Here is a 24,592-nt window from a genome sequence, read left to right on the forward strand (position 1 = left end):
ACCACGCTTTCTGCGCGAAGACGCTTAATAAGCGAAAAAACGCGCAAAAAGAAAATACAGGTGGCGACGCCACCTTGGAGTTCCCGCACCATTTGCGTGACGTCACATATTTTTGACGGCGCCTGCTTGGGCCTACGTAGTTTCTAATCGGTTAAATCGAAGTACATATTGTCCTCTGAGGGGGCCAGAGACTTCACATAACGAGTTTGTGGAAATTTCGTCGAGCCGGTGGCGCCAAAATACGTTAAATGGTCTTTGAAGTCTTTTACATCACGAATTACAAAGTTCGGCGCGAAATTTAAAAATGAAACTTTGAACTTGGTTTTCTCCTCTAATAATAAACCTATGGTGGTGAAATAAACTACACAAGAGTTCTCCGAGCACACTTTATCAATCTAAACCAATTCATTGTTTCTCTTTAGTGTCCCTTTAACGCGTCCTTGCAAGTGGAGCACACCATGAATTCACTGTAGTCGCTGTTACTGTTACTCGTCCCGAACTCTTGTTGGAGCACGCCACGCGGATCACCGTACTGAAATGTAGCAGAAGACAGCGGCGACAGCGGTACCAACGGCTCTTGGAATATCGCTGCCGACGCCAGCGCTCTAGGCTAACAAAACCTACAAAAATAAATCCGGTTCAATGTTTTAAAATAGAAAGTTTATGAAAATCTTAGAACTTTCTGAACACACCGGCAAATCACTAACGATATTGTTTAGGGTAATTTTAGTTTTCATAATGCATGACATAACCATTTCCGAAAGCTGGAACGTCAACACTGGAAGGGACAGTAAAAAAATGGCGCATACTATCGCGTTGTTTATGAGTAGTTTTCGCCGGTATGCGTGAGTTGTCTATTATATGGCGTTTAGCACGTGTAACAAAACAGCAATGATCGAATTACAGAGTGAGAAAGTGAGAGGCCGCGTGTAAATACATCCCGCGTTTCACAATGCCACACCGCGACAGCGATTCGGACACGGCTAGCTCTTCCAGGCGGAAGCGTAAAAAGAGAACGCATGCGAGATCTGGGTAAGTTTCTATACCATCAGCGTTGCACTGGTGCATTAAGTCGCGGTATAGCGTAGTTCATTTAAGCGTCACCGCTTTTGGCGAGTGCCTTCAATGTAGGGCGTCCATTTCGCGGGGAAACCCGCTCGCACTTGAAGCCGCCATACGTTAAGCGTCGCGCTGTAACAGAGCTTGTTTCACTCGTTGCTACCGTAGTTCATCGTCCTCGGGCAACTCGTCGGATCGCTATCGTCGCAAGAGGAGGAGTGGACACAGCTCGCACGACAAATCCAGGCGGCGGAGGTCCAGATCCAACTCTTCGTCCCGGTACTCCTCAAGCAAGGGGTCTTCGTCTAGGAGGCGTCGTTCGGGCTCCAGGCACCGACGATCCCGCTCTTGGTCTCCAGGGCCACGAAGGCGGTCCAGGTTAGTATAGTGGCGCTCTTCCGTTACCTTTAACACAAGCCTTGCCGTATCTTCGATCGCTGACTTCGTTCCTTGATCTTTCAAGCATGTTAACGTCTCTGGAAAGGCACTTCATTTACAATCGCTTCAGTGGCACTGAAAATCGCAGGCGCCGAAAAGGTTCCGAGTAAGTTCGACTACCGCCAAAATAATTTCAAAGCGATTGAAGAAGCACTCATTGTGCTCGAACTTTGATTGATAAATCCCGTGCTGCAGCAAGTGGTAGTGGTGTCAATGATGTGGTGCCACTGTTTATGTAAACCAAGGCCATATTGCCATGTTGCGGCTTGTTTAGCTTTTGCAGACCTGGCACCAAAAAACAAAAACAGGACGGCTAAACTTATGCTAGCAGATATGCTCTCCCAATCGATTATCTTTTTGAAGACTCAACAGCACTTAGAGATGCACAAAGAAACGATACTAGTAACTTATTTCATATATATCCATATATATATATATATATATGTGTGTGTGTGTGCTTGTGTGTACCTAGATATATTGTCTTATTGTCTTAGGCATAGTGTGAAAAGAGAAACACAGGGACACAACTTGTGAAGTACACTGGCAATATTAAGTTAAGGAGGCAATCACGAGGGCACCCAGACGTAGGCAGCTACATAGATAGATAGACAGATAAATACGTAGATAGAAACGCTCAGAGTGCCTTGGATTCGTTAATCTTTCCGGCACGGCGGTCACCCACGATAACCACCTTTTCTTCATTTTTTTTTCTCTTGAAGCACGCGAGCCCATCGCGTCAGATTTTATACGGCACGTTTCTAAAGCTTTCAACATAGTGACAGAGATGATGCCACTTTGTTTAGGCTTCACTGTTACGGGTTACGTCTGATTTCATAGGGCTGCTGTTGTCTTCAAGGCACGTTAAACGATAGACCTGAGATATTTTTACAGAAATGAAAGTATGTCGGGCTCTTATTAAGTTGATAGCTTAGGACTACACGTTGTATAAGTAGCTAATACCAAGGAATCCAGAAATTAAGAGCTGTACTCAGTCAGCAAAGAGCACTGTGTTGCTGAAGTTCACCTAGAGTGACCACCTGTGCATGAAGGGTCTTAGAAGGCTGGTAATATATTATTTTTTATTGGTGCTTGGAGGAGAAGTTTCACGAAATACTTTAATGAGCCTTCAAGATTGGGATAGATGTGTGGTATATGCAATGTCCCCATGCTCCTGCAGGGAAAAAAGCACTGTTTTTCAGCCTTCCACCGAAACTGACTGGTAGACCCTTACTGCATGGTGGTCACCTCATGTGACCACCTCATATTGTTTGAACTAAAGATGCCAATTTTTTTTTTGCTTGTGAGAAAATCATTTTCGCAAAAAGAATTCACCGTTTTTTGCATGAAACTCTGTTTCCTGCCAAAAATGCAGTTCTGTGCATGAAAGAGTTAAGAAATGTTTCGCATTTAATATTTCATCTTTGATGATATGTTTTCACGTATTTGCAACTCTTGCAAGCTTTTTTAAAGGATTTACTTACTTTTTTTACTTTGTTCACTTCCAATGTTTGACGATACTGCAAGTTTTAAAGAAGGCGTGACAGCAACAGTGTCTAAGACAGTAAATTTCAACTAAATTTGTGTTCTCACCTTGGAGACCTCTTGCTCGACATTATGAAAGAAAATGTCAGAATTGCCCTTTGTTGAGTTTTCTAAGGAGGATGTTGCCTTTATACACGTCTAAATTTACACTTACTTTCTCCTCATCATCACATTAGCGACTGTATCAGTGTGATTTCATGTAAAAGTTTATGTAAAAGGCTGTTGAAGGACACAAACAAGAGATAGGTTGCGACGCAACTTTGAAGTTCTTTTACTAGCTCACACCCACATTGGTTACGGTGCTTGGCTGCTGACCCGAAGGTTGTGGGTTCGGTCCCGGCCACAGCGTTCACATTTCGATGGAGGTGAAATGCTAGAGGCTAGTGTATTGTGTGATGTCGGTGCACGTTAAAGAACACCAGATGGTCATAATTTCCGGAGCCCTCCACTACGGTGTGCCTCATGATCATATCGTGGTTTTGGGACATAAAACCCCATTAATATTATTATTATTATTATTATTGTTGTTGTTGTTGTTGTTGTTGTTGTTGTTGTTGTTGTTGTTGTTGTTGTCGTCTTATTGTATTAGCTCACAGTGACATCATAGATTTTTATGGGGTCTGATTGTGCCAAATTATTGATTTCACATTATGAGTTTACTGCATTGTATTCAAAAGGAGCCACAAAGTACACATGATAAGCTTCGAGAATGTTGATTGTGCCACAGTGACCTTGCTAAGCGAATAAACTTCGAAATCTTTGATGATGCCAACCTGATGCACTGGTACCGAGGTTTTAGCGCAAAATTCAGATTATAGAAGCTTGAATGAAACTTTTGGTTCCAACTGTGAACTTAACGAGAGTAGACTTGTCAAAGAGCTTAATGGAAACTTGATGTTCCTCTTAGTGCCTCATTATGCTTAGTTAGCTTTTGCATGCATTTAAATCTGTTGCAGTTGTTTGCATCGACTTTACGTTTCACCTGCAGCAATTAAAGTGCAACACCCATTTATTCTCATTACATGGCCATGTGGCCTATATGATGACAAGATGCAAACACAATTTTTTTAAGTAGTGCTTTTGTTTCTCCACGTTAATATTCTCCCTAGGCACATCAATTGCGGCTTCCTGCCGTGGTGGAATGATGGCTAAGCAACTGCGTTGCTAAGCACAAGGGCACGGGTTCAGCTCCCGACTGCAGTGGCCACATTTCGGTGGTGGTGAAATGCAATAAGACCTGTGTACTTAGATTTAGGTGCACGTTAAAGAGGTGCAACACTGTCAAAGCTGTGCAACAAGTTTGGTCTGCAAGATGTATAACTCTGTACATCTCGTGGTCGGCTTTCGAGGCTGTAAATGCCTGTGCAAGCTGTGCATGAGCCTGCACGTGTGGCGTCGTGACCGGCTGCAAATAAAATACCAGAAAATGAAAATGAAATGCTAAGTGATATGGAGCAACATATTGATAGCCATATAACGGAGTCTGTTTGTTTCTAAGGCACAAAACATTTGAATGTATTACTGAATCTAAAAAAGAAACAACATGGCAAAACATTAAACTGTTTGTTAGTGCAAATGCACTTACCGCAAGAAGCCCTGCTACCCTCTGCAGTGTTGCACCCGATGTAAGAAATGGTGTATAGGTGATAAAAGTGATAAAAATAATCCAGAGTCTACAGCACTATGATATGGCTCGTAATCGCATTGCAGTTCCTGCACGTAAAGTCCCTGAATTTGTGTACATTTTATGCCGATAATGGCCTTTCAGAACTCCGAAGCATCGATCGCGGAGGTCTCGCAGCAGCTCGAGCTCCCGGAGACGCTCGCGGTCAAGCAGTGACTCACCGAGGAGAAGCAGGAGAACATCGGCGTCAAATTCCCCAAAGTGAGTATTGAAGTTTTAGCAGGCAAAACTGGCATGAAATACAGACTTTTGGGTAAATGAAACAAGAGCAACCACTCACTCTGTCTTCATGTTTTTGATGTCCTTGTTCAGCTTTTGCACCATTTGCATAAGATGATTCACCACCTATTACAGTCAGTCATATTGCACTGTTCATTACCGCTGTTAGAACTTAAGAGCTGGTGGCTTCCGCACAACAAAGCTCAGGACACACGGCATTCTGCCACTGAACACGAGGTTGCTGGTTTGATCCCAGTCGTGGCAGCTGCGTATTGACAGCAACAAACTGCAAAAACTCGTGTGACCTAAGAAGACTAAGAAATTTTTGTCAAAATGGGAATGCGCCATGGCTTAATACGGTGCCAAATGTAAAATATGTCCTACTGCTTTCACGCAGATAGTGAAGGAGGACATATTAGGTTACATGGGTCTGAAACAGCGCGAAAAATACGATAGATGCTGATAGTCTGTCTGTTTCTTTCTCTATCCTCGTATTTTTCGCGCTGTTTCAAACCCGTGAAGCCTTATCAACAAGCTCAGACCCATACCCTTTTAAATATTAGATTCAACAGATTGGTAATAATGCAAAAATAACTGTGATGGTTAAAAACATTGTGCTGTTTTACTAGTACGGGACTTGTTGTGAGGGATATAGATACCCTTGACAAGCTGCAAGAAGCCAAAATATGCATCTGGTTTTCTTACCATCCCTTTGTTGTCACAGTAATTGATCATGCTTGTCTCTTATGACGTAACATGCTGGCAATAAAAAAATCATTCCCTCACGCTTTTCTCTATGTAACAGTACCCGTTCAGGCTTGCGTCTACTAGGTCCACCCCTCTCCCTCCATCTCTCTCTTTGTTTCTCACTCCACTGCTCACGCATACAGTGTCTTGGTGCCTACATGCATCCCTTTTTGTTCCATGTTTATCTACTCAGGAGAGTGCGGAAACCAGGAGACCCCTTGCCATCGAGGACTGGGGTGAGTACTGTGCACATTGATGCTTTTAAGCCTTTGGTGACTCTTGGTGACACTGCACTAACTACTTCACTTTTTGCTTCCAGAATGAAACTGACAAGCTCAAGCAAAAGATTCAACAGGTGATCAAAGCCGCAGGTGTGCCCTTCATGTCATGTTCTCATGTGCCATAATCTGTAGAAGCCACAAGTAATTTGGAGGGGACGGGGACTAGGGGATGGTGCCACTGTGAATAATTTTGTCAACGACCAGTGGTGACTTTATTGCGAGAGTAACTATACAGACACTCTTAACGAGTTTCTGTCGTCGCCATCGTGTTCCATATAAAGTCCAATCTGATAGTATCGCCCGTTGCATCGTATGTTCTATGCGTGATACAAGCTCGTGAGCGCTGGCAACAAACGTGGCTGAAGCAGAGATGAAACGAGCTGGCCATTTCTATTGCACAGAGGGCGCGTGCAATAGCTAGCCTGACGTGCGAACCCTGCCATCGATGGTTTCATCGAGCGAAGGAGCATGAAGAATTGGGGGGGGGGGGTGGGCTGCGTTGCTTGACCAGTAACTGCAATCTTTGATCAAAAGGGTGTAGTTGCACGCTCTATCTCAACAGACGTCGGTAGACGGCTCGTATACACTTGTACGTTTTGTGCTCTCACCGCTTACTTACTTCACGTAGGGACGTCAGCACAAAAATCGTTTCACTCCCTGGAGCTGCTGTATTCCCTTACACGAGCGTTTTGTAATGTTATGCGAGATCGAATCTGAGAGAGTTAGCTGCTGGCCTTGCTTCATATAACCTCACCATTTGTTGCTATCATTGCGTTGCCCTTGCGGCAAAATTGTGATTTTTATTTACCCTAATCTATTGTCAATATGTAAGCGAGAGAGATCAAAACAGCCCTTGAACATTGCTCACACCTTTCAGCACAGTTTGAGTGCTGCACTTGGGTTTTGCTGTTGCCTTTCTACTGCTTTGTACTTGGCAAATGCCTGCAGAGAAAATTAATAATTAACGCAATGATCTATTTGCTGCAGCAAGTTTTATGGAGTTGTATTTTGATTTGTACAAATCATTGTCATGTCAGTCTGTGGAATATGTAATGAAAGACAATTTAAAGATTCCTTTTGAAATAAAAGGCTTAGGGCAATTGCAGAGAGTGCACAGCAGCATGCATAATACAAAAACAGTATCAGCAGCTTTTAAACTGCATTTCGTTCAGCCATTTCTTATGTAACAGGTCTCCTAGGTAAGCAAAAAAAATAACAAAAGACTACGACTTGCACATTTAGAGCATAAACTCTGCTTATGCAGCTCGGCAGCATTATGAAAAGACATGAGTTTATTAGTGAAGTCATCTGCATTCTTTTTGCATGTTTAACCTAACTGCCCCTCTGTCCTGTCAATTGTCTTCCTAAATTGTTTCTGCTCCTCATGCATGGGCAGTCACTGTCAAAGCATATAAACAGATTGCTGAATGCATGCCTTAACTGGAAGTCACTCAGATGAGTTGTAGGGCCTCTTTATTACTGTGGTGCTTACATTTTCTGCTTATGCGTGTAAATGAGCTCTGATCTTGTCAGAATTTAAGAGAAAAAAAGATCACCCTGAGAGCCCGACTTCAAATCTGAATGACTGTACTCTTGACTGGCCACTTTTTTTTACCCTTCTCTCTTATGGTACTTAAAACATTTTTTCACGTTGTAAGTTAACAAATGCTGGGGGGCAGGTAGTGTAGGGGCATGTAACATTCCTCCGCAGCGTTCCTGTACAAAATGTCCATTTACATTATGGCCCATGACTACATTAAGGCTTAAGGACCTTAATCCTTTCTGACACCACCTATGAAGAACTCTCTGCAAATGCATCAAATCGATACAAGGTTATTTCAAGGCACTCAGTATTCTATTGCAACAAAAATAATGTCATAATACACTACTTTTTCTGTGTAATAGTAATTATTCCCAATTAGATTGTAACTAAATGTCTATTTATTATAAAGTCATTCCTGCCTTGTTTTTGCTTATGTAGAATCAAATCTCAGGCTAGAAATATAATGTGAATTCGTTTTCAGTGTTGTCAATTTTGAGCAAAGAAAAATCGTATTTTAGATGTGGCTCGCAGGAAGCGACACGCTGAACAACTTGTCGAACGTGGTAGTGCCTTCAGCAAATGAATTTTATGCAACAATACATTGCAAAATGAAGTTAAAAGAAGACAAATTTATTAGGCAGGATGTTCAATTTATCCAAAGCTCAACGTATCTAGCTCTTTCTTAGCCACTAGTCGATACAACTGACAAAATTAAGTGGTGTACATGATTGTGTACGTAGCGTGTCAAATGGTTAAGGAAAATATTAGGTTACACTGCACGCTTAATGTGCACTAAAGGCAAACATTAAGTCAACATGGAGTGCTAAAATATGATTCCAGGAATTTTGCAGCTCTTGTTTCTTGCCAAAAAAAGAGGCTAGATTAGAAGAATATTGTGTTGCGAGGGTCCACATAACCTTGCATAATCCAAATCATCCGCACCTAAGAAACAAATTGTCGCATATGCCATCAGTGCCCTTTACTGCTTGACAGTAGGTGCTTAGGTGTCTTACATTTTATGCATCACACATGCACAAATGACATCACATAGATGCAGCATTGTCTGTTGGTTTCAGTTAAAGAGTTTTGCGAGTGAGCGAAGCCAGTGCAGCAGTGCTAGATATTGAAACTAATGTGGAAATGCAAGTGCGTGGGCAATGCAGGGCCGGGCAGAAGTGATACTTTTTTCGATCACGTGCATCATTGTCAAAGGTAACATCAAACAGTTATTTTTTGTGAGAATCTAATAGAAATGCACAGGTAGCCTTGTATTCCGTCTTTCCATGCATTGCAGCCATTGTTCATGATAAATTGTTGAGGATATTCGCAGAATCATGCTGAGGAATGGCTGCATCATCGGCCGAGTACTAAACTGTCTCGCTGGAGTTGCAAGTTTTGTCTTACATTTTTCTGGGTTTCTTGATTACTCAAGTGCTGTACGCCATATCGGGGTTATGCACATAAACCCTACAAACTTCTTTATGCCATCTTCCTGTGACTCATTTTGTTTGTTTCTAAATTAAAAGCCTTGCCAAGAGTGGCCACTTGAGAGTATGGGTCCCCGACCTCCCGTGTAGCGCTTTGTCAAGGGCTGCCCATGCATAGACTGGCGTGCAAATTGACTAACAATCTGACTGTTATCGCAGCCACGGCCAATGCGGAGCTGCGCGAGCGTGGTCTCCTCCCTTCTGGCTCCAGCAAGGAGGGTGCAGCTGGAAGCGGTGCCAGCACCCCGCCCAGTGTGCTAGAGCAGCTTGAACGGGCACGCCTAATTGATGACATCAACGCCCCCTCCTTCAGTCAGCAGTCCTTCGTTTCCCGCAGGGAACATGGAAAGAAGGTGGGTGACCGCACGCGCTTCCGTTTGTGGCCAGAAAGGGAAACCAGCAAGTGTCATGTTTCGTAGGCAAGTTAACTTATTTTCGCGTAAATTAATGTCGTACCACCATCCGCTTAGCTACCTGCAAGCTTGTTCCGTGGATCGACATGTTTGCATCATTTGTCACACGCTGTCCGTGACTTAATGGACCACTGTGACAAAATATACTGAACCGGTCGTGTTAAGGCCAGATTTGCACGGATGTATTCACTGGACCTTTGACCCCTTCAACCTCCAGTAATAAAAGCATACAAGCTGTGCCTTAACAACTTCAATACTACACGATAAAGCGCACACACTTATAAAGTGCACCTCACCTATGCGGTTCGAAGATGCCAATGCCGCCGCTGCCACCGCTAAACCCTTGGCCGCGCTACAGAGCTTGCATCGGCGTTCAGCGTCGATCACCGCTGTTGTGGCCGAAGGTGCTGAATTTGCTTATTTGGAAAGCTTCAATGACATTGACGATAACTTGATGAATTCACGGCGCACAACAAAGAAGACAAGATTGCCAACTATTTTCGTGCGAAATAAAGTGCGGTAACTTGCAAAATAAGAAGTTGTCACCGTGTTCTTGAGCAGATGTGAGCGAATCATCATGTTCGCGCTTTTTATGATTTTCGAAAACTGTGTCGAGGCCTGCAGTGCTTTAATTTAAGCCTTAAATACTGCCACGTGCGTTTCTTTATCACTTTTCCTATATTCGGTTTTCGGCCACAAAGACTGCCAGCAACGCTCAGCGCGAACCGCGCCTCATTGTTCGAGAACCTTCACGATCATTCTAGATCGTTTTGTTAAGATTGCGCGCAAGACGCGCACACTCGAGCTTATTCTAGAAATTGCACGATAGCCAGCGATAACGCTGGAATATTCGACGGCACATGTTTAAATGCCGACGCGCTTCTCCGCTTGTCAGTTGATCGACGGACGACGCCCTGTTCGCCGCTATCGTTGTACATCATGTATTGCTGTAGTTCTAGTTCTCATTTTCCGGCCACAAGTTCGGCCAAATAAACAGTTTCATCCTGCAAACGCCGACTGCTGTCTTCGTCGACGTCACGACCACGTGACATCTGGTGGAGGTGCTGCTTCTTCCATGATCCGGACGCCCCCGCGAAGCGCTGACCCAAGCCCAAGCCGCGAGGAGGACGACGGCAAGGAGAACCCGGATCGTCGAACAAGCCGCAGGCAGAAGGGACTGCAGCCAGAGCACGGGCTCCTTCCCGAAAAACCCAGGCAGCCGCAGATCTCAACATCGACCACAGCGACGATGACCGACCACGTGCAGCCTGCGCCAATCCTTCTCCGCCAGCCCAAGGAGCCGCCAACCTTCCGCGGATCGTCGTTCGAAGACCCGGAAAGCTGGCTCGAAGCCTACGACCGAGTCGCCCTTTTCAATGCCTGGACCAGTGACGACAAGCTACAGCATGTCTACTTCGCCTTGGAGGACGCAGCTAGAACATGGTTCGAGAACCAAGAGCGAACCCTGACAACATGGGACGTTTTTCGCACCAGGTTCCTGGCAACATTCACCAGCGTCGTTCGCAAGGAGAGGGCCGAGGCTCTGCTCGAAACCCGCGTACAGCTACCAAACGAAAACGTGGCACTCTTCACAGAAGAAATGACGAGACTGTTCCGCCACGCAGACCCTGAGATGCCTGAGGAGAAGAAAGTTCGCTTCCTCATGCGAGGAATCAAGCAGGAGCTGTTCGCGGGACTGATCAGAAACCCACCCAAGACCATCCAAGAATTCCTCGCGGAGGCAACAACAATCGAGAAGACGCTCGAGATGCGCACCCGGCAGTACGATCGCCGCGCATTTAAAGACAGCGCTGCTGTTCACGCCCTCGGCTCCGACGACTTGCGCGAGACCATCCGAGCACTCGTGCAAGAGGAGTTGCGGAAAATTCTACTTTCACCGCAACCTCAAGTAGATTCCATCGCCGACGTCGTGCGCCAGGAAATCCAGCAGTCTCTGGGCACCCCCGAGTCACCGCAGCCGCAGCTGCAAGCAGTGACATATGCTGCTGCAGCCCGACGCAACGCCCCTCCTCCTCGCCCACGTCAAGACGCCGCGCCGCCGCAGCAGTTTCGCCGCCAGGCACCGCCGCCACCACAACCGACGCCATACCGCCCGCCGACAGGACAACGCTGTGCCCCCCGAAAGACCGACGTTTGGCGTGCCCCTGACAACCGCCCGCTCTGCTACCACTGCGGGGAGGCCGGCCACACGTACCGCCGCTGCCAGTACCGACAGATGGGGCTACGCGGATTCGCCGTCAACGCGCCGCGCCCGCAGCCAGGAGAACGGCCTCGCGACATCGACGACTACCTCACCGGAACACAGTGGCAAGGACGACGACCTTCGCGCTCGCCGTCGCCCGGCCGCTACATGTCACCGCACCGCCGGCAGTACGCTGGCCCAAACCGGGGCCGGTCGCCTAGCCCGTATCCGGAAAACTAAGGGCAGCAACCGATGGAGGTGCGGTTGCTGAACGACGAAATGCTGAAGATCCTCCGCCGTCGACGACGACGCCGCGACGAAATTCCGAGCCCCCGCCGCACGCCGAACGACGTCCTGAAGACGAAGCTTTGCGACCGGAAGGAGACCTGACGACGCAACGCGGAAACAGCGGTGCAAACCGACGCAGCCGTGACCCGACGCCACGACGTAACCGCAACGCAAGACGGCGGACTAGCGACCTCGACGTTCTGATCGACGGCCACAACGTCACCGCTCTCGTCGACACTGGAGCCGACTATTCCGTCATCAGTGGGCCTTTCGCAGCAAAGTTGAAGAAAGTTAGGACTGCTTGGGAAGGCCCCGAGATCCGGACCGCTGGAGGCCATCTGATAACGCCGATTGGTGTCTGCACGGCGAGAGTCACCATCAAAAACCGGACTTATCCTGCGAGCTTTGTAATCCTACAAAACTGCTCCAGGGATGTGATACTTGGAATGGACTTCCTAAGTGACCACGGCGCCGTAATCGACCTGAGGTCTGAGTCGATAACACTAAGCTCAGACAAAGCGCTCCCGCCCCATGCGACGCCAGGGAAGCATGCATTGAATGTGATAGAAGAGCAGGTGACCGTTCCGCCACGCTCCAGCGTCATTATCTCCGTCGGCACCGAAAAACCTGCGAACCTTGAAGGCGTCATCGAGGGCGATCAGCACCTACTCCTGAACCGTCAAATATGCGTCGCACGAGGTATAGCCGAGCTGCGTGACGGTAAAGCAAAGGCAGTGCTGACGAACTTCAGCCACGAATATCGGCACCTCAACATTGGTACGACGATTGCCTACATCGACGAATGTGTAGCCACCAGCAATGCTTTCGCCCTCTTCGATGCTGCCGAACCTGCTTCGACGAATAGAGGTCCCGAACCTGATTTTGACGTCAACCCGAGCCTTCCGAAGGTCAAGCAAGACCAGCTCAAAAACCTGCTCCTGCAATACAAGGACTGTTTCTCGTCGTCATCGCGGGTCCGACAAACGCCCCTTGCTAAGCACCGCATTATAACAGAAGAAAATTCTCGACCACTTCGTCAGAGCCCCTACAGAGTTTCGACGCGAGAACGTGAGGCCATAAAGAAACAAGTCGACGAAATGCTACGCGACGACATCATCCAGCCTTCAAAGAGTCCGTGGGCGTCACCCGTGGTGTTAGTGAAGAAGAAGGACGGGACACTGCGCTTCTGCGTTGATTATCGGCGCCTGAATAAAGTCACGAAGAAGGACGTGTACCCCCTCCCACGGATAGACGACACCCTGGATCGACTTCACAACGCGACGTACTTTTCGTCGATGGACCTCAAGACCGGTTATTGGCAGATCGAAGTAGACGAAAGAGACCGAGAAAAGACCGCTTTTATAACACCCGATGGCCTCTTTGAGTTCAAGGTCATGCCCTTCGGTCTTTGCTCGGCACCTGCGACGTTCCAGCGCGTCATGGACACCGTACTGGCCGGATTGAAGTGGCAGACGTGCCTTGTGTATTTGGACGACGTCGTCGTGTTCTCCTCGACCTTCGACGAGCATCTCCGGCGGCTTGAGGCAGTACTTCAAGCAATCAAGACCTCTGGACTGACCCTGAAGCCAGAAAAGTGCCGATTCGCATACGACGAGCTCCTGTTTCTGGGTCATGTGATCAGCAAGTCTGGAGTGCGCCCAGACCCGCGGAAAACAGCTGCCATCGCCGACTTCGCCCCACCCACCGACAAGAAGGCCGTGCGCCGATTTCTCGGCTTATGCGCCTATTACAGACGATTCGTCAAAAACTTTTCACGGATCGCCGAACCACTGACGCTTCTCACGAAGACTAACGTCGAATTCAGGTGGCAAACAGCGCAAGTCGAAGCATTTCATGAACTCAAACGACGCCTGCAGACACCTCCGATACTTGCGCATTTCGACGAATACGCCGATACGGAGATTCACGCCGATGCAAGCAGCGTAGGACTCGGCGCCGTCCTTGTGCAGCGGACGGCTGGACTGGAAAGGGTTATCAGTTATGCTAGCCGGTCGCTGTCTAAGGCAGAGGTGAACTATTCCACAACAGAAAAGGAGTGCCTCGCCATCATCTGGGCTACGTCAAAGTTTCGCCCCTACCTCTACGGCAGGCCCTTCAAAGTTGTGAGCGACCATCACGCCTTGTGTTGGCTAGCTAACTTGAAGGACCCTTCAGGTCGCCTCGCACGGTGGAGCCTAAGACTTCAAGAGTTTGACATTACCGTCGTGTACAAGTCCGGAAGGAAACACTCCGACGCCGACTGCCTGTCTCGTGCCCCTGTCGACCCACCACCGCCCGATGACCCGGATGACGACAGCTTTTTGGGAGCCATCAGTGCCGACGACCTCGCCGAACGACAGCGAGCCGACCCGGAACTGAAAGGCCTTGTGGATTATCTCGAGGGCAGGACCACCGTCGTTCCGAAGGTATTCACGCGGGGACTGACGTCGTTTTTCTTGCGCAACGGTGTTCTCCTAAAGAAGAACTTCTCACCGCTTCAAGCCGATTGCCTTCTCGTGGTACCCTCGACATTGCGGCCAGAGGTCCTCCAGGCTCTACACGACGACCCGACGTCTGGACACCTGGGTGTTTCTCGCACGCTAGCAAGAATACAGGAGAAGTACTACTGGCCGCGCCTTTCCGCCGACGTCACCCGTTACGTAAAGACCTGCCGGGACTGCCAGCGACGCAAGACAGCGCCCACTAGGCCAGCCGGACTTCTACAGCCTATCGAGCCACCTCGACGGCCGTTCCAGCAAATCGGGATGGACTTACTGGGGCCGTTCCCGACGTCCAATACCGGAAACAAGTGGATCGTCGTGGCGACAGACTACCTCACCCGCTACGCCGAGACAAAGGCCTTGCCCAAAGGCAGTGCCGCCGAGGTAGCCAAGTTCTTCGTGGAGCACATCGTCTTGCGTCATGGCGCCCCAGAGGTCCTCATAACAGACAGAGGTACCGCCTTTACTGCGGACCTAACTCAGGCGATCTTCAAGTACAGCGAGACGAGCCACCGCCGCACCACCGCTTACCACCCGCAAACCAATGGCCTCACCGAGCGTCTAAATAAGACCATCGCCGACATGCTGGCCATGTACGTCGACGTTGAGCACAACGTCGACGTACATGGCCTTCCGTACGTGACCTTCGCGTACCATACAACATCCTTCCGTACGTGACCTTCGCGTACAACACGGCCGTACAAGAAACGACACAGATGACGCCATACAAGTTGGTCTACGGACGGAGCCCGGCAACGACGCTCGACGCCATGTTACCAAACGTGACCGACGAGGAAAACAGCGACGTGACGACCTACCTACAGCGCGCCGAAGAAGCACGACAGCTCGCCCGCCTACGGATTAAGAACCAGCAGACGACTGACAGCCGCCGCTACAACCTTCGACGACGCCACATGGAATACCAACCCGGTGACCGTGTATGGGTATGGACGCCAATACGCCGACGAGGACTTAGTGAGAAGCTTCTGCGACGATACTTCGGACCGTACAGGGTACTTCGACGCCTCGGCGCACTCGACTACGAGGTTGTCCCTGACGGCATTACGAACTCTCAGCGGCGCCGTGCACGACCTGAAGTCGTCCATGTCGTGCGCCTCAAGCCATATTACGCGCGTTAGTGAATCTGAGGACTGTACTTTTGCTTATTGTTTATTGTACTTTCTCGCTTTATTCTTGTTATTTATTGTTGCATATATTGGCCACCCCCCCCCCTCCCCGTGTCATGTTTTAAGCATCGGGACGATGCTTTTTCAGAGGGGGGCATTGCCACGTGCGTTTCTTTATCACTTTTCCTATATTCGGTTTTCGGCCACAAAGACTGCCAGCAACGCTCAGCGCGAACCGCGCCTCATTGTTCGAGAACCTTCACGATCATTCTAGATCGTTTTGTTAAGATTGCGCGCAAGACGCGCACACTCGAGCTTATTCTAGAAATTGCACGATAGCCAGCGATAACGCTGGAATATTCGACGGCACATGTTTAAATGCCGACGCGCTTCTCCGCTTGTCAGTTGATCGACGGACGACGCCCTGTTCGCCGCTATCGTTGTACATCGTGTATTGCTGTAGTTCTAGTTCTCATTTTCCGGCCACAAGTTCGGCCAAATAAACAGTTTCATCCTGCAAACGCCGACTGCTGTCTTCGTCGACGTCACGACCACGTGACAATACGCATATTTTAAAAGTATTTCGAATTCTCGATATATCGAACTATTTCGCGGTCCCCTTCGAGTTCGATATATCCGGGATCGACTGTACGTATTGTTTGGGTATACGCTACACTGTGTCATTGAGAAACGTTTTAAAAGACAACAGGTGACTTGCTGTTAAAAGGCAGATCATTTTTAAAGAACGTTGTCACATAGAGAAGAGTCTGGTCATGGTACAGTACGTATACAAAAGTGCTTTTTTTCTGTGGGCCTACAATTTCCAACATTCGGGCAAGAATGGATTATGGTTAATCCTTTGCCTCGTTACCTCAGCTGGGTGGTTCACTACCACTTAAAACTAGGGGTGTGCGAATATTCGAAATTTCGAATATTTTTCGAATAGTGTTTGCTATTCGATTCGATTCGCACTGGAATTTTACTATTCGAACTATTCGAACTTCCCAAAAACAAGTACAGGCAACGTCCAATTGAAAGTGACCCCTTCAGATTTTCAATATGCTTCACCTCACTACACTCTCGTATTGCGGCAAAGCTACCTTTCACGCTCCGTTACGGCCGAACTTTGCCAAGAGACAACGTCCGATGGGAAGTGGTCCCTAGATTTTTCAATATGCTTCACCTCATAACACCTCGGTGTTGCGGCAAAGCTGCCTTTCAAGCTCCGCTACTGTCGTAAATGTATTAACTCAAGAAAACGCTGGTTCCAACGTGGAGATGAAAGATGTGGCAGAGTTGGGGGCTCAATTAATGCTGTTTTGTTCTTATATATCAATGCTACGAGGCAGATTTGGAACTCCGGACTTGAAGGGAGCACACCCTTGTCCGCCACATCAGTTGGGCCTCCACAGAAGTTGAAAGAGGAGGAGAGGCTGAGGAAATGGCATCTTTGCCTATCACGTGTAAAGTGTTGTTGGCAACACTTTGGTTGCCCGAAATCATGTACATAAATAGAATTCGGCCTCTACATTGCCTCATTCTTGATAAGACAACTATGAAACAACACCCCGTCAGTGCTTCATCAACCTAGCGAAAAGAAACACTTTCATGCTGCTATCTCATGAGAATATGCTTAGGAATCCTCTCTAACTTTTTTTTCTGCAATTTCGCTTCGAAGTATTCGAAAAATATTTTAGAAATATTCGAGAAATATTCGAAAAATATTCGATTCGATTCGCACTCACACTTCAATATTCGAATTCGCTTCGCACCCAAAATTTTGCTATTCGCACAGCTCTACTTAAAACAAATAATAGTGTGTGCCACATGTGTGGCCTCTTCTTAACTTGCAAAACATGGCTTTAATTGCGTGCATATTTGAAGTGAGTAGCCAGCATGCTAACTTTTGATAAACCCATCCGTACCTAGTTTTTTGACCAGAAATGATCCAAAAATACCGATCTTTTCGTTTGCCTAATTGACTCTAATCGTCTTAAAAAGCTAATATTGAAGAACTGTTTTTTGTATGATTCCTTGAAATTACTATGTTGCTATATCACTGAATAGTTTCTATACTGTCATTTTTGTATGTGTGTAACACTTTATTATGTAAACACATTTCCTGCCCTTGTTTTCTTTGAAGAAATGTTCAGACAACTTTGTAGCATGAAACATTGTGGCGAAGTGTGATAACTACTCTGTGTTTTCTTAAATTCTGTTGACAATTATGCTTATGTACTTATTGTTGACTCCTGTAAGGGCCTGCTAAGGCTCACAGTATCTAATAAATAAAATAAATAAATAAAAACAAAATAATTAAAGGTACTACATGCAAAATATATATATTTTTAAAATATGGACAGGATTGGCTTCACTGAACTGCACCACGCAGACTGCCCTAGCCTCTCAAGTCCTCGGTGTCTTTCTGAATTTTAAACATAAAGCTCAGGGGGTGATAAGCGAGGCCGTGAAAACAAACCTTAGAGGCAGCAATTGAGGTTTGTTTACATATATCAGCATCCGCTTATGATGTCAAGAAAAGACATGCTGCTCAAGATTCAGAAAAAATGTGCTGTTCTGTATCCTTGTTGCGACTCTCCAAAGAGAACTGAAACTCTTCTTTGCTGTCCAAGCCTTCGCTGTGTATTTTGAACCTCTATATAAAGAAGCACGTTTATTTACAATTTCATTATAACAGGGTGCCACTGTTGCTGCAGGGCAAGACCGCGGTGATAAATTGAAACTTCTGCTGGGGCCAGTGGTCAAACGATTAAGTTGTCGCGGTTTTTGCCAGTGCACTCTTCAAATTGTTCTTCACACAACGAATAGCGGCTGCCAAAGTGGATCAGCGCGCTTTCTGGTGGCAGCTTGGGAGAAAGGGTGCAACTCAGTGCTCTCCTCGACTCTGGAGTGGCGGAGAGCAAGAGAGCATGCAGCTGATTCGTGGCATGCCGGAGCCCTGGTGTATATCCATCTCCGTGCAGCATAGTTCGGTACCCTCTGCTGCGTGTGCCGTGTGTCAGTGGCTGATATAGCGTTTTTGTTACCGCCACATATCAGATAACAAGCGTGATTAGCTATAAAGACAGTAGCACTAATCGCGATGAGCCCTTATTTATTTTTTTAGCGATCGTTCAGAAAATTGATGTCACTAATGTGGCTGGTATGTGCAAGCAATCTTCAGGAGGAAAAGGACATATTACTTGGATTATCAGTGATAAAGTCGACTTGAAAGAACTATCAAATTCGTCAATCAAAATTCGTGATACCATGCCAGGTCTTGCTCAGTTCTTTGGGCATATGCACACTACATGTTGCAAAACAGAAAATGTCGCCGTCATATATGGAGGTGCCGTGATTCATGTTGTTACGTTGCTTTTATGCATTTTCACACTGCAGCCGTTTTAAAGCATGAGAACTTCCCAGGTATAGTGTATGCCATTACATACACAGATCGTTTGTTTGTCTACATCAGCAAAAGTGGCAACTTCAAGAGCAGAATCGAGTGAAACCAAAATGACATCAAGAAGCAAGATCATCATCGAATGCCCTTGCTTAACATTGTGCTGTTTCATCAGGGTATGCTATTAACGAGGTGCAGGCATGTATAATTGTAAAACAAGAGAATCGAGACATGTCTTTACGTAGAGTTGCTTGATATTCAGACCATGACGGACACACTCGATCAAAGCGGTAAAAATTTGTCATTTGTGTGGGGTAGATATCTTGGACACGTTGTACTGAACACTTAAACGGCTTTGTTGGTTTTGGTCCCTGTTTTGAACAAGACGCCCGTGTAGGAGTTGATACATTCACAAGTATGTGTACTAATTTTTTTGTGATTGGTGTCGTTTTATTTTGTCATGTTCTGTCCCAATGGTTTGGTATCAGTTGATGCCATCAGCTTCATCAATATTCTCATGAAGAGTTTGTGCATACTTGCACTGTTTCTTAGAGCTAGAATTCTTTTGTTTTCCCTCTAGATAATGCACCTGTCTCTAAATATGTTGAAGGGTCTGCAGCGCCCAACCACTCTTCTCACTGATTGACATTATGGAACAGAAACAAGTTTTGGAGTCCAGCTTTTCTGTCTTTTTATTATATTTTGTTTGTAACAGTGTTGATAAAAAATTTTTCTTCTCATGCTACGCAGGATTCGGCAGCGGGTACTTCTAAAGTAGTGGACAACCATGCAGCAGCCATTTTTGGATCGTTTGAATCCCTTGTATCAGCAGCCAAGGAAGTGGTGCCTCTGTCCAACTGGAGGGAGAAGCCAGAGCTGCTGATCCACCCAAAGGTACACATTTGAAATAAATGAATACCGAAAGCTATGCACTCCTGATTATTTTTGAAAGTTGAAGCTTTTTAACTGCTATAAACGAGCTGTATACTTTCAAGAAAAGTGAGACAATTTCTTTTTAAACAGCTGTCATAACAAGTTCACTTTTTTTTTTGTCATAATTGTTAAGCACAGATGCTTGAGTTTTCTGCTGGCATGTTAAAAGTCCCTGGAAATCTGCCTGTGATATATGCCTCCACTTGTCCACTGGTGCCACAGCACAGTGGTTCTGTGCTAGAAACAAAGTTGTATAAGATCATTCTCTGATACAATGGCAATTTAAAGGGGCACGAAAGCGAAACACTAAATCACTTTACACTACAGTAGAAGCCTGCTGTTACGTTCCTCACTGCTGCGTTTTCCCGGCTGTTACGTCGTTTTCCGTTGGTCCCGGCATAGCTCCCATAGGATACAATGTATTGGGAACCCCGCTGTTACGTCGTAACTGTCGGACCGTTCCCGTATGATACGTCGCGAAGTGCGCTCGGAGCCGACCGAGTGACTACCGAAGAGAGCGGTCATTGGTGCATTTTCACGCAGCTTGGCCTGGTTTGACCGTAACATTAGCCGCATGAGAGGTGCAAGCAACAGGATCTTTCGATTGATGCAAACAAATGCATCGCCTTCAAGATTCGTACTGCAAAGATGGCGTCTAGGACGTAATTGCTCGCGAAAGCAAGGCCTTCGAGATTAGCATTTAGTTCTGCCATCACGTTGGCGTAGACTCATCATCATCTTTATATCTTTATTTGTTGGAGGACGGGAGGAGTTCGAGCTGGTTGGAGCTCGCATGGTCGTGCGCGCGGTTCGCGGTCGGACTCGCCGCGCTGGTCGTGATTGCGTGTGCTTAGTTCTTTCATGCCTACAGCTGTTGGTGTTAAAAAAACTACATACATTGATTACATTTCTGTGGATGAGGCCATCCCCAGCTCCGCGTTTCTATCCGTCGACTAGATCGCGGCTGAGTGCGCCAATTTTCGTGCTGCTCGTAAGCATTGAAATAAAATTCTGTACCACTAAATATTTTGTCGTTTTTCCTGTTTTTCGGCTCTTGCGTTTCCCGTCTCATACGTTTATTTTCTACGGTCCCTTCAAAAACGTATCAGCGGGGTTCTACTGTGTAATTATCCTATGGGAACTCTATTGTAAATAATTTTGTAATCATAGGCTCATTAGAATAGAAAATTAAGGTCACATTATCATTTCTTAATTTCATGCCGAAACATCCCATTACCTAAATTTTCTGTAGAATGTCAAGGATTTCTGACCTTTTATTTTTCTGTATTTTGGCTACATTCGTTCTAATTTCCTGAGACTTGCAATGTTAGGTTTCTAGTTCCCATAGAACATAATTAATTTTTACCAATAAAGGATGATGTTGGCCCTCTGCTTGCTATGATTAAAAAATTTTCTAGGCACTGCAGTCATCACTGACTTTTAGTCTGCAGCATATAGAGTGCACATTGCAATTCACAGTGCATTTGTCTTCCAGTATGTGATGTCCTTGCACTGCACTTAGTCAAGCGATATTCTACACAACACGTTATGTGTAAAAAATTGTGCCACCTAGACAAATTTTAGCAAAGGTGTTATACATGCATTACACTAATACAAGGGGTATAACTAGAGCTGTGCGAATAGCAAAATTTTGGGTGCGAAGCAAATTCGAATATTGAAGTGTGAGTGCGAATCGAATCGAATATTTTTCGAATACTTCGAAGCGAAATTGCAGAAAAAAAAGTTAGAGAGGATTCCTAAGCATATTCTTATGAGATAGCAACATGAAAGTGTTTCTTTTCGCTAGGTTGATGAAGCACTGGCAGGGTGGTGTTTCATAGTTGTCTTATCAAGAATGAAGCAATGTAGAGGCCAAATTCTATTTATGTACATGATTTGGTGCAACCAAAGTGTTGCCGACAACACTTTACACGTGATAGGCAAAGATGCCATTTCCTCAGCCTCTCCTCCTCTTTCAACTTCTGTGGAAGCCCAACTGATGTGGCGGACAAGGGTGTGCTCCCTTCAAGTCCGGAGTTTCAAATCTGCCTCGTAGACGATATATAAGAACATCTGAAATTTTGGATGCTAAAAAGCTTTGGCTTCCGATTTTTCGGACTTCCTGCCCAAATTTCAGGTCCAAAACAGCATTAATTGAGCCCCACCTCTGCCACATCTTTCATCTCCATGTTGGAATCAGCGTTTTCTTGAGTTAGTAAATTTGCGACCGCAGCAGAGCTTGAAAGGCAGCTTTGCCGGAATACCGGGTGTGATGAGGTGAAGCATATTGAAAATCTAGGGACCACATGTAATCGGACGTTGGCAAAGTTCGACCGTAACGGAGCTTAAAAGGCAGCTTTGCCGCAATACCAGTGTGTGATGAGGTGAAGCATATTGAAAATCTAGGGACCACTTTCAATCGGACGTTGACTGTGTCATGGCAAAGTTCAACCGTAACGGAGCTTGAAAGGCAGCTTTGCCGCAATACGAGAGTGTAATGAGGTGAAGCATATTGAAAATCTGAAGGGGTCACTTTCAATCGGACGTTGACTGTATTTGTTTTGGGGAAGTTCGAATAGTTCGAATAGTAAAATTCGAGTGCGAATCGAATAGCAAACACTATTCGAAAAACATTCGAAATTTCGAATATTCGCACACCCCTAGGTATAACCCATTGTATCCCATCATAGCAACTAAGTAAGGAAGTTCTATGTTATTCTAACAAATGAGGCTCATCATTGACACACTTCCCACCCCATTTCTGGATATGTGCTTTTTTTCTTGCATTGTGGAGCATACACATTGACATGACCATTTGTGTAACAGACGTTTATTAGTTGAGTCTTTTTATATGAAAGATGTGCTAAGTTTGTCTTAAAGGCCAGCTCATGTGCTTATGATTCTTGAAGTCTGAAATATGACTTAACTATGACATCGTACCAGATTTTGTGGCATAAATTATGTACACATTGCAAACACCTATGTGCACATTGCACACGGGTGTGTAGATGCCAAAACGTAACGCATTCGTTGGCCAGTTGGACTAAGGTAAGATGTATTGTGCAACAATTGTAACATTTTTATTCTAAGATGTCTTGAAATGGTGATGTGTGCATTTTTACCAAGGCATATTATATTTGCCTTACCTTTTTCCGTCCTTTTCTTTTGTATAAAGCTTAAGGAGGCGACAGAGGTGAAACTGGAACGCTGGCGAAAGAAACTAGCTGCTGAAAGAAGAAAGCGCGTCAATGGAACAACCACGAGTGGCTTGGTGCTCAATGACACGTGACTGCACCCAAATAGGAAGCTGATGGCTTCACTGGTTGATGGACTAAGGACACTGTGTGGTGACCCCTGTGAACAGTCAATGGTGTTTGAATTTTTGTATATAGAGCATTGTGTGGGGGGTTTTTCTCTCTGTTTTTTTCGTGTCATTATACATCTCGGCTGTCTTCTGTTCTGAAGCCTCTGCAGTCGAGCGCAATTTTGTTTATGCACACAACTGGCATTCTACTAATAAAAAAAAGGAGGGTGTCATCAGCAAGCTCTGGCTGTGGTGAATTTAATTAGTAGTATGAACAGTAATGACTGACAAAAGTTTGTCGCATTATGTTGTTTGCCTTTCTTTTTGCAGGCAGTACTCTACGTGGTATATATCAGTCAGATGGCGAAAAATGTTGGAGCCATTCCACTCTGTGAATGTGGGTGACCATAGGTGCACTTTAGTCTGCTTTGGTCAATGTTCTTCATTAGTGTGCTGCTTCTCGGGCGTTCTCACAACACATAGTCAACCCATACCTGCCATGCGCAACTGCACCAACATAGTGCCTGGACTCGACTGACGTGGCAAAACATGTACAAAACACGTACCGCTCCACCGAAGCTTTCTGCGCCCTGCATGGCATTGCACTGCCTCTGTGATCCATCCACCTTTGACCAATCAACAATGTCAAGTGATGACGTCATTGTCACATGATGGAGTCATTACATGATGTTATTGCTTGCGTGGAGGAGGTCACGTGGGTTCTTTATTGGTACGTGGTTGGACACCACAAAATCAAGGTGTGCCATTTACAGGTCCGCTGTAAAATTTAACAATTTTTAAACATATTTTCTACACTGTTGCGACACACTGCACAATACATGTCCCTTCTTTAGTCTGGCAACGCTGATATTCCCCGACATTTACCAATAATTTGGCGACGTCTCTGGCACTCTCACTGTAGAGTTAGTGCTGCGCTTGGTTTTGGGGGGGATGTAGTGGTTAAAAAAATCTTGCAATTCTGGAGAGTCTTACCATAGAAGAAAAAAAGGCTTATCGCAGCTCAGAAAATCACTGAAGCATAAACAAAGTTTAGTTGCTGCGTTGTGCACGTTCGTATTCTTGGGTTGCATGCATTGGCACTCGCATTTATTGTGAACTAATGCCTTGCTGCAAAGGTGTTCCCTTCGTAGCTACGCCACTTTTAACAGCGAAGCTGTTTAAAGCCAGCCGTAATCTGTCCAACGCGAACAAAAGTTCTCAGGCAAGTATGCGCCACAGGAATTGGGCAAGCCCCACTACAGAGTACAGCAGGTGCAAGCGTTAAACGAAAACTCTGCTCAGCAAAGTGGAGCCCATGAAACAAGTGAAAGAGAAAGAAAGCGATAGAAAGAGAAAAATAGAGAGAAATAAAGAGAATAAAGACATAAAAAGATCGAGACAGAGAAAGACATACATAAAG

General features: G+C 46.0%; 1 protein-coding gene across 1 annotated transcript; it reads left to right on the forward strand.

Annotated features, from left to right (window-relative positions):
• The first annotated feature begins 786 nt into the window (after positions 1-786).
• LOC119386974 (serine/Arginine-related protein 53) lies at positions 787-23,272 on the forward strand. The gene is made up of 8 exons (XM_037654266.2): positions 787-1,032; positions 1,228-1,437; positions 4,808-4,924; positions 5,883-5,925; positions 6,009-6,060; positions 9,160-9,353; positions 19,686-19,829; positions 23,044-23,272. The coding sequence occupies exons 1-8, from the start codon at positions 953-955 to the stop codon at positions 23,155-23,157; spliced, it is 954 nt and encodes a 317-aa protein (XP_037510194.1). The 5' UTR covers positions 787-952; the 3' UTR covers positions 23,158-23,272.
• The last annotated feature ends 1,320 nt before the right edge of the window (positions 23,273-24,592 follow it).

This window comes from Rhipicephalus sanguineus, chromosome 3 (assembly GCF_013339695.2).
Source record: "Rhipicephalus sanguineus isolate Rsan-2018 chromosome 3, BIME_Rsan_1.4, whole genome shotgun sequence".
NCBI lineage: Eukaryota > Metazoa > Arthropoda > Arachnida > Ixodida > Ixodidae > Rhipicephalus > Rhipicephalus sanguineus.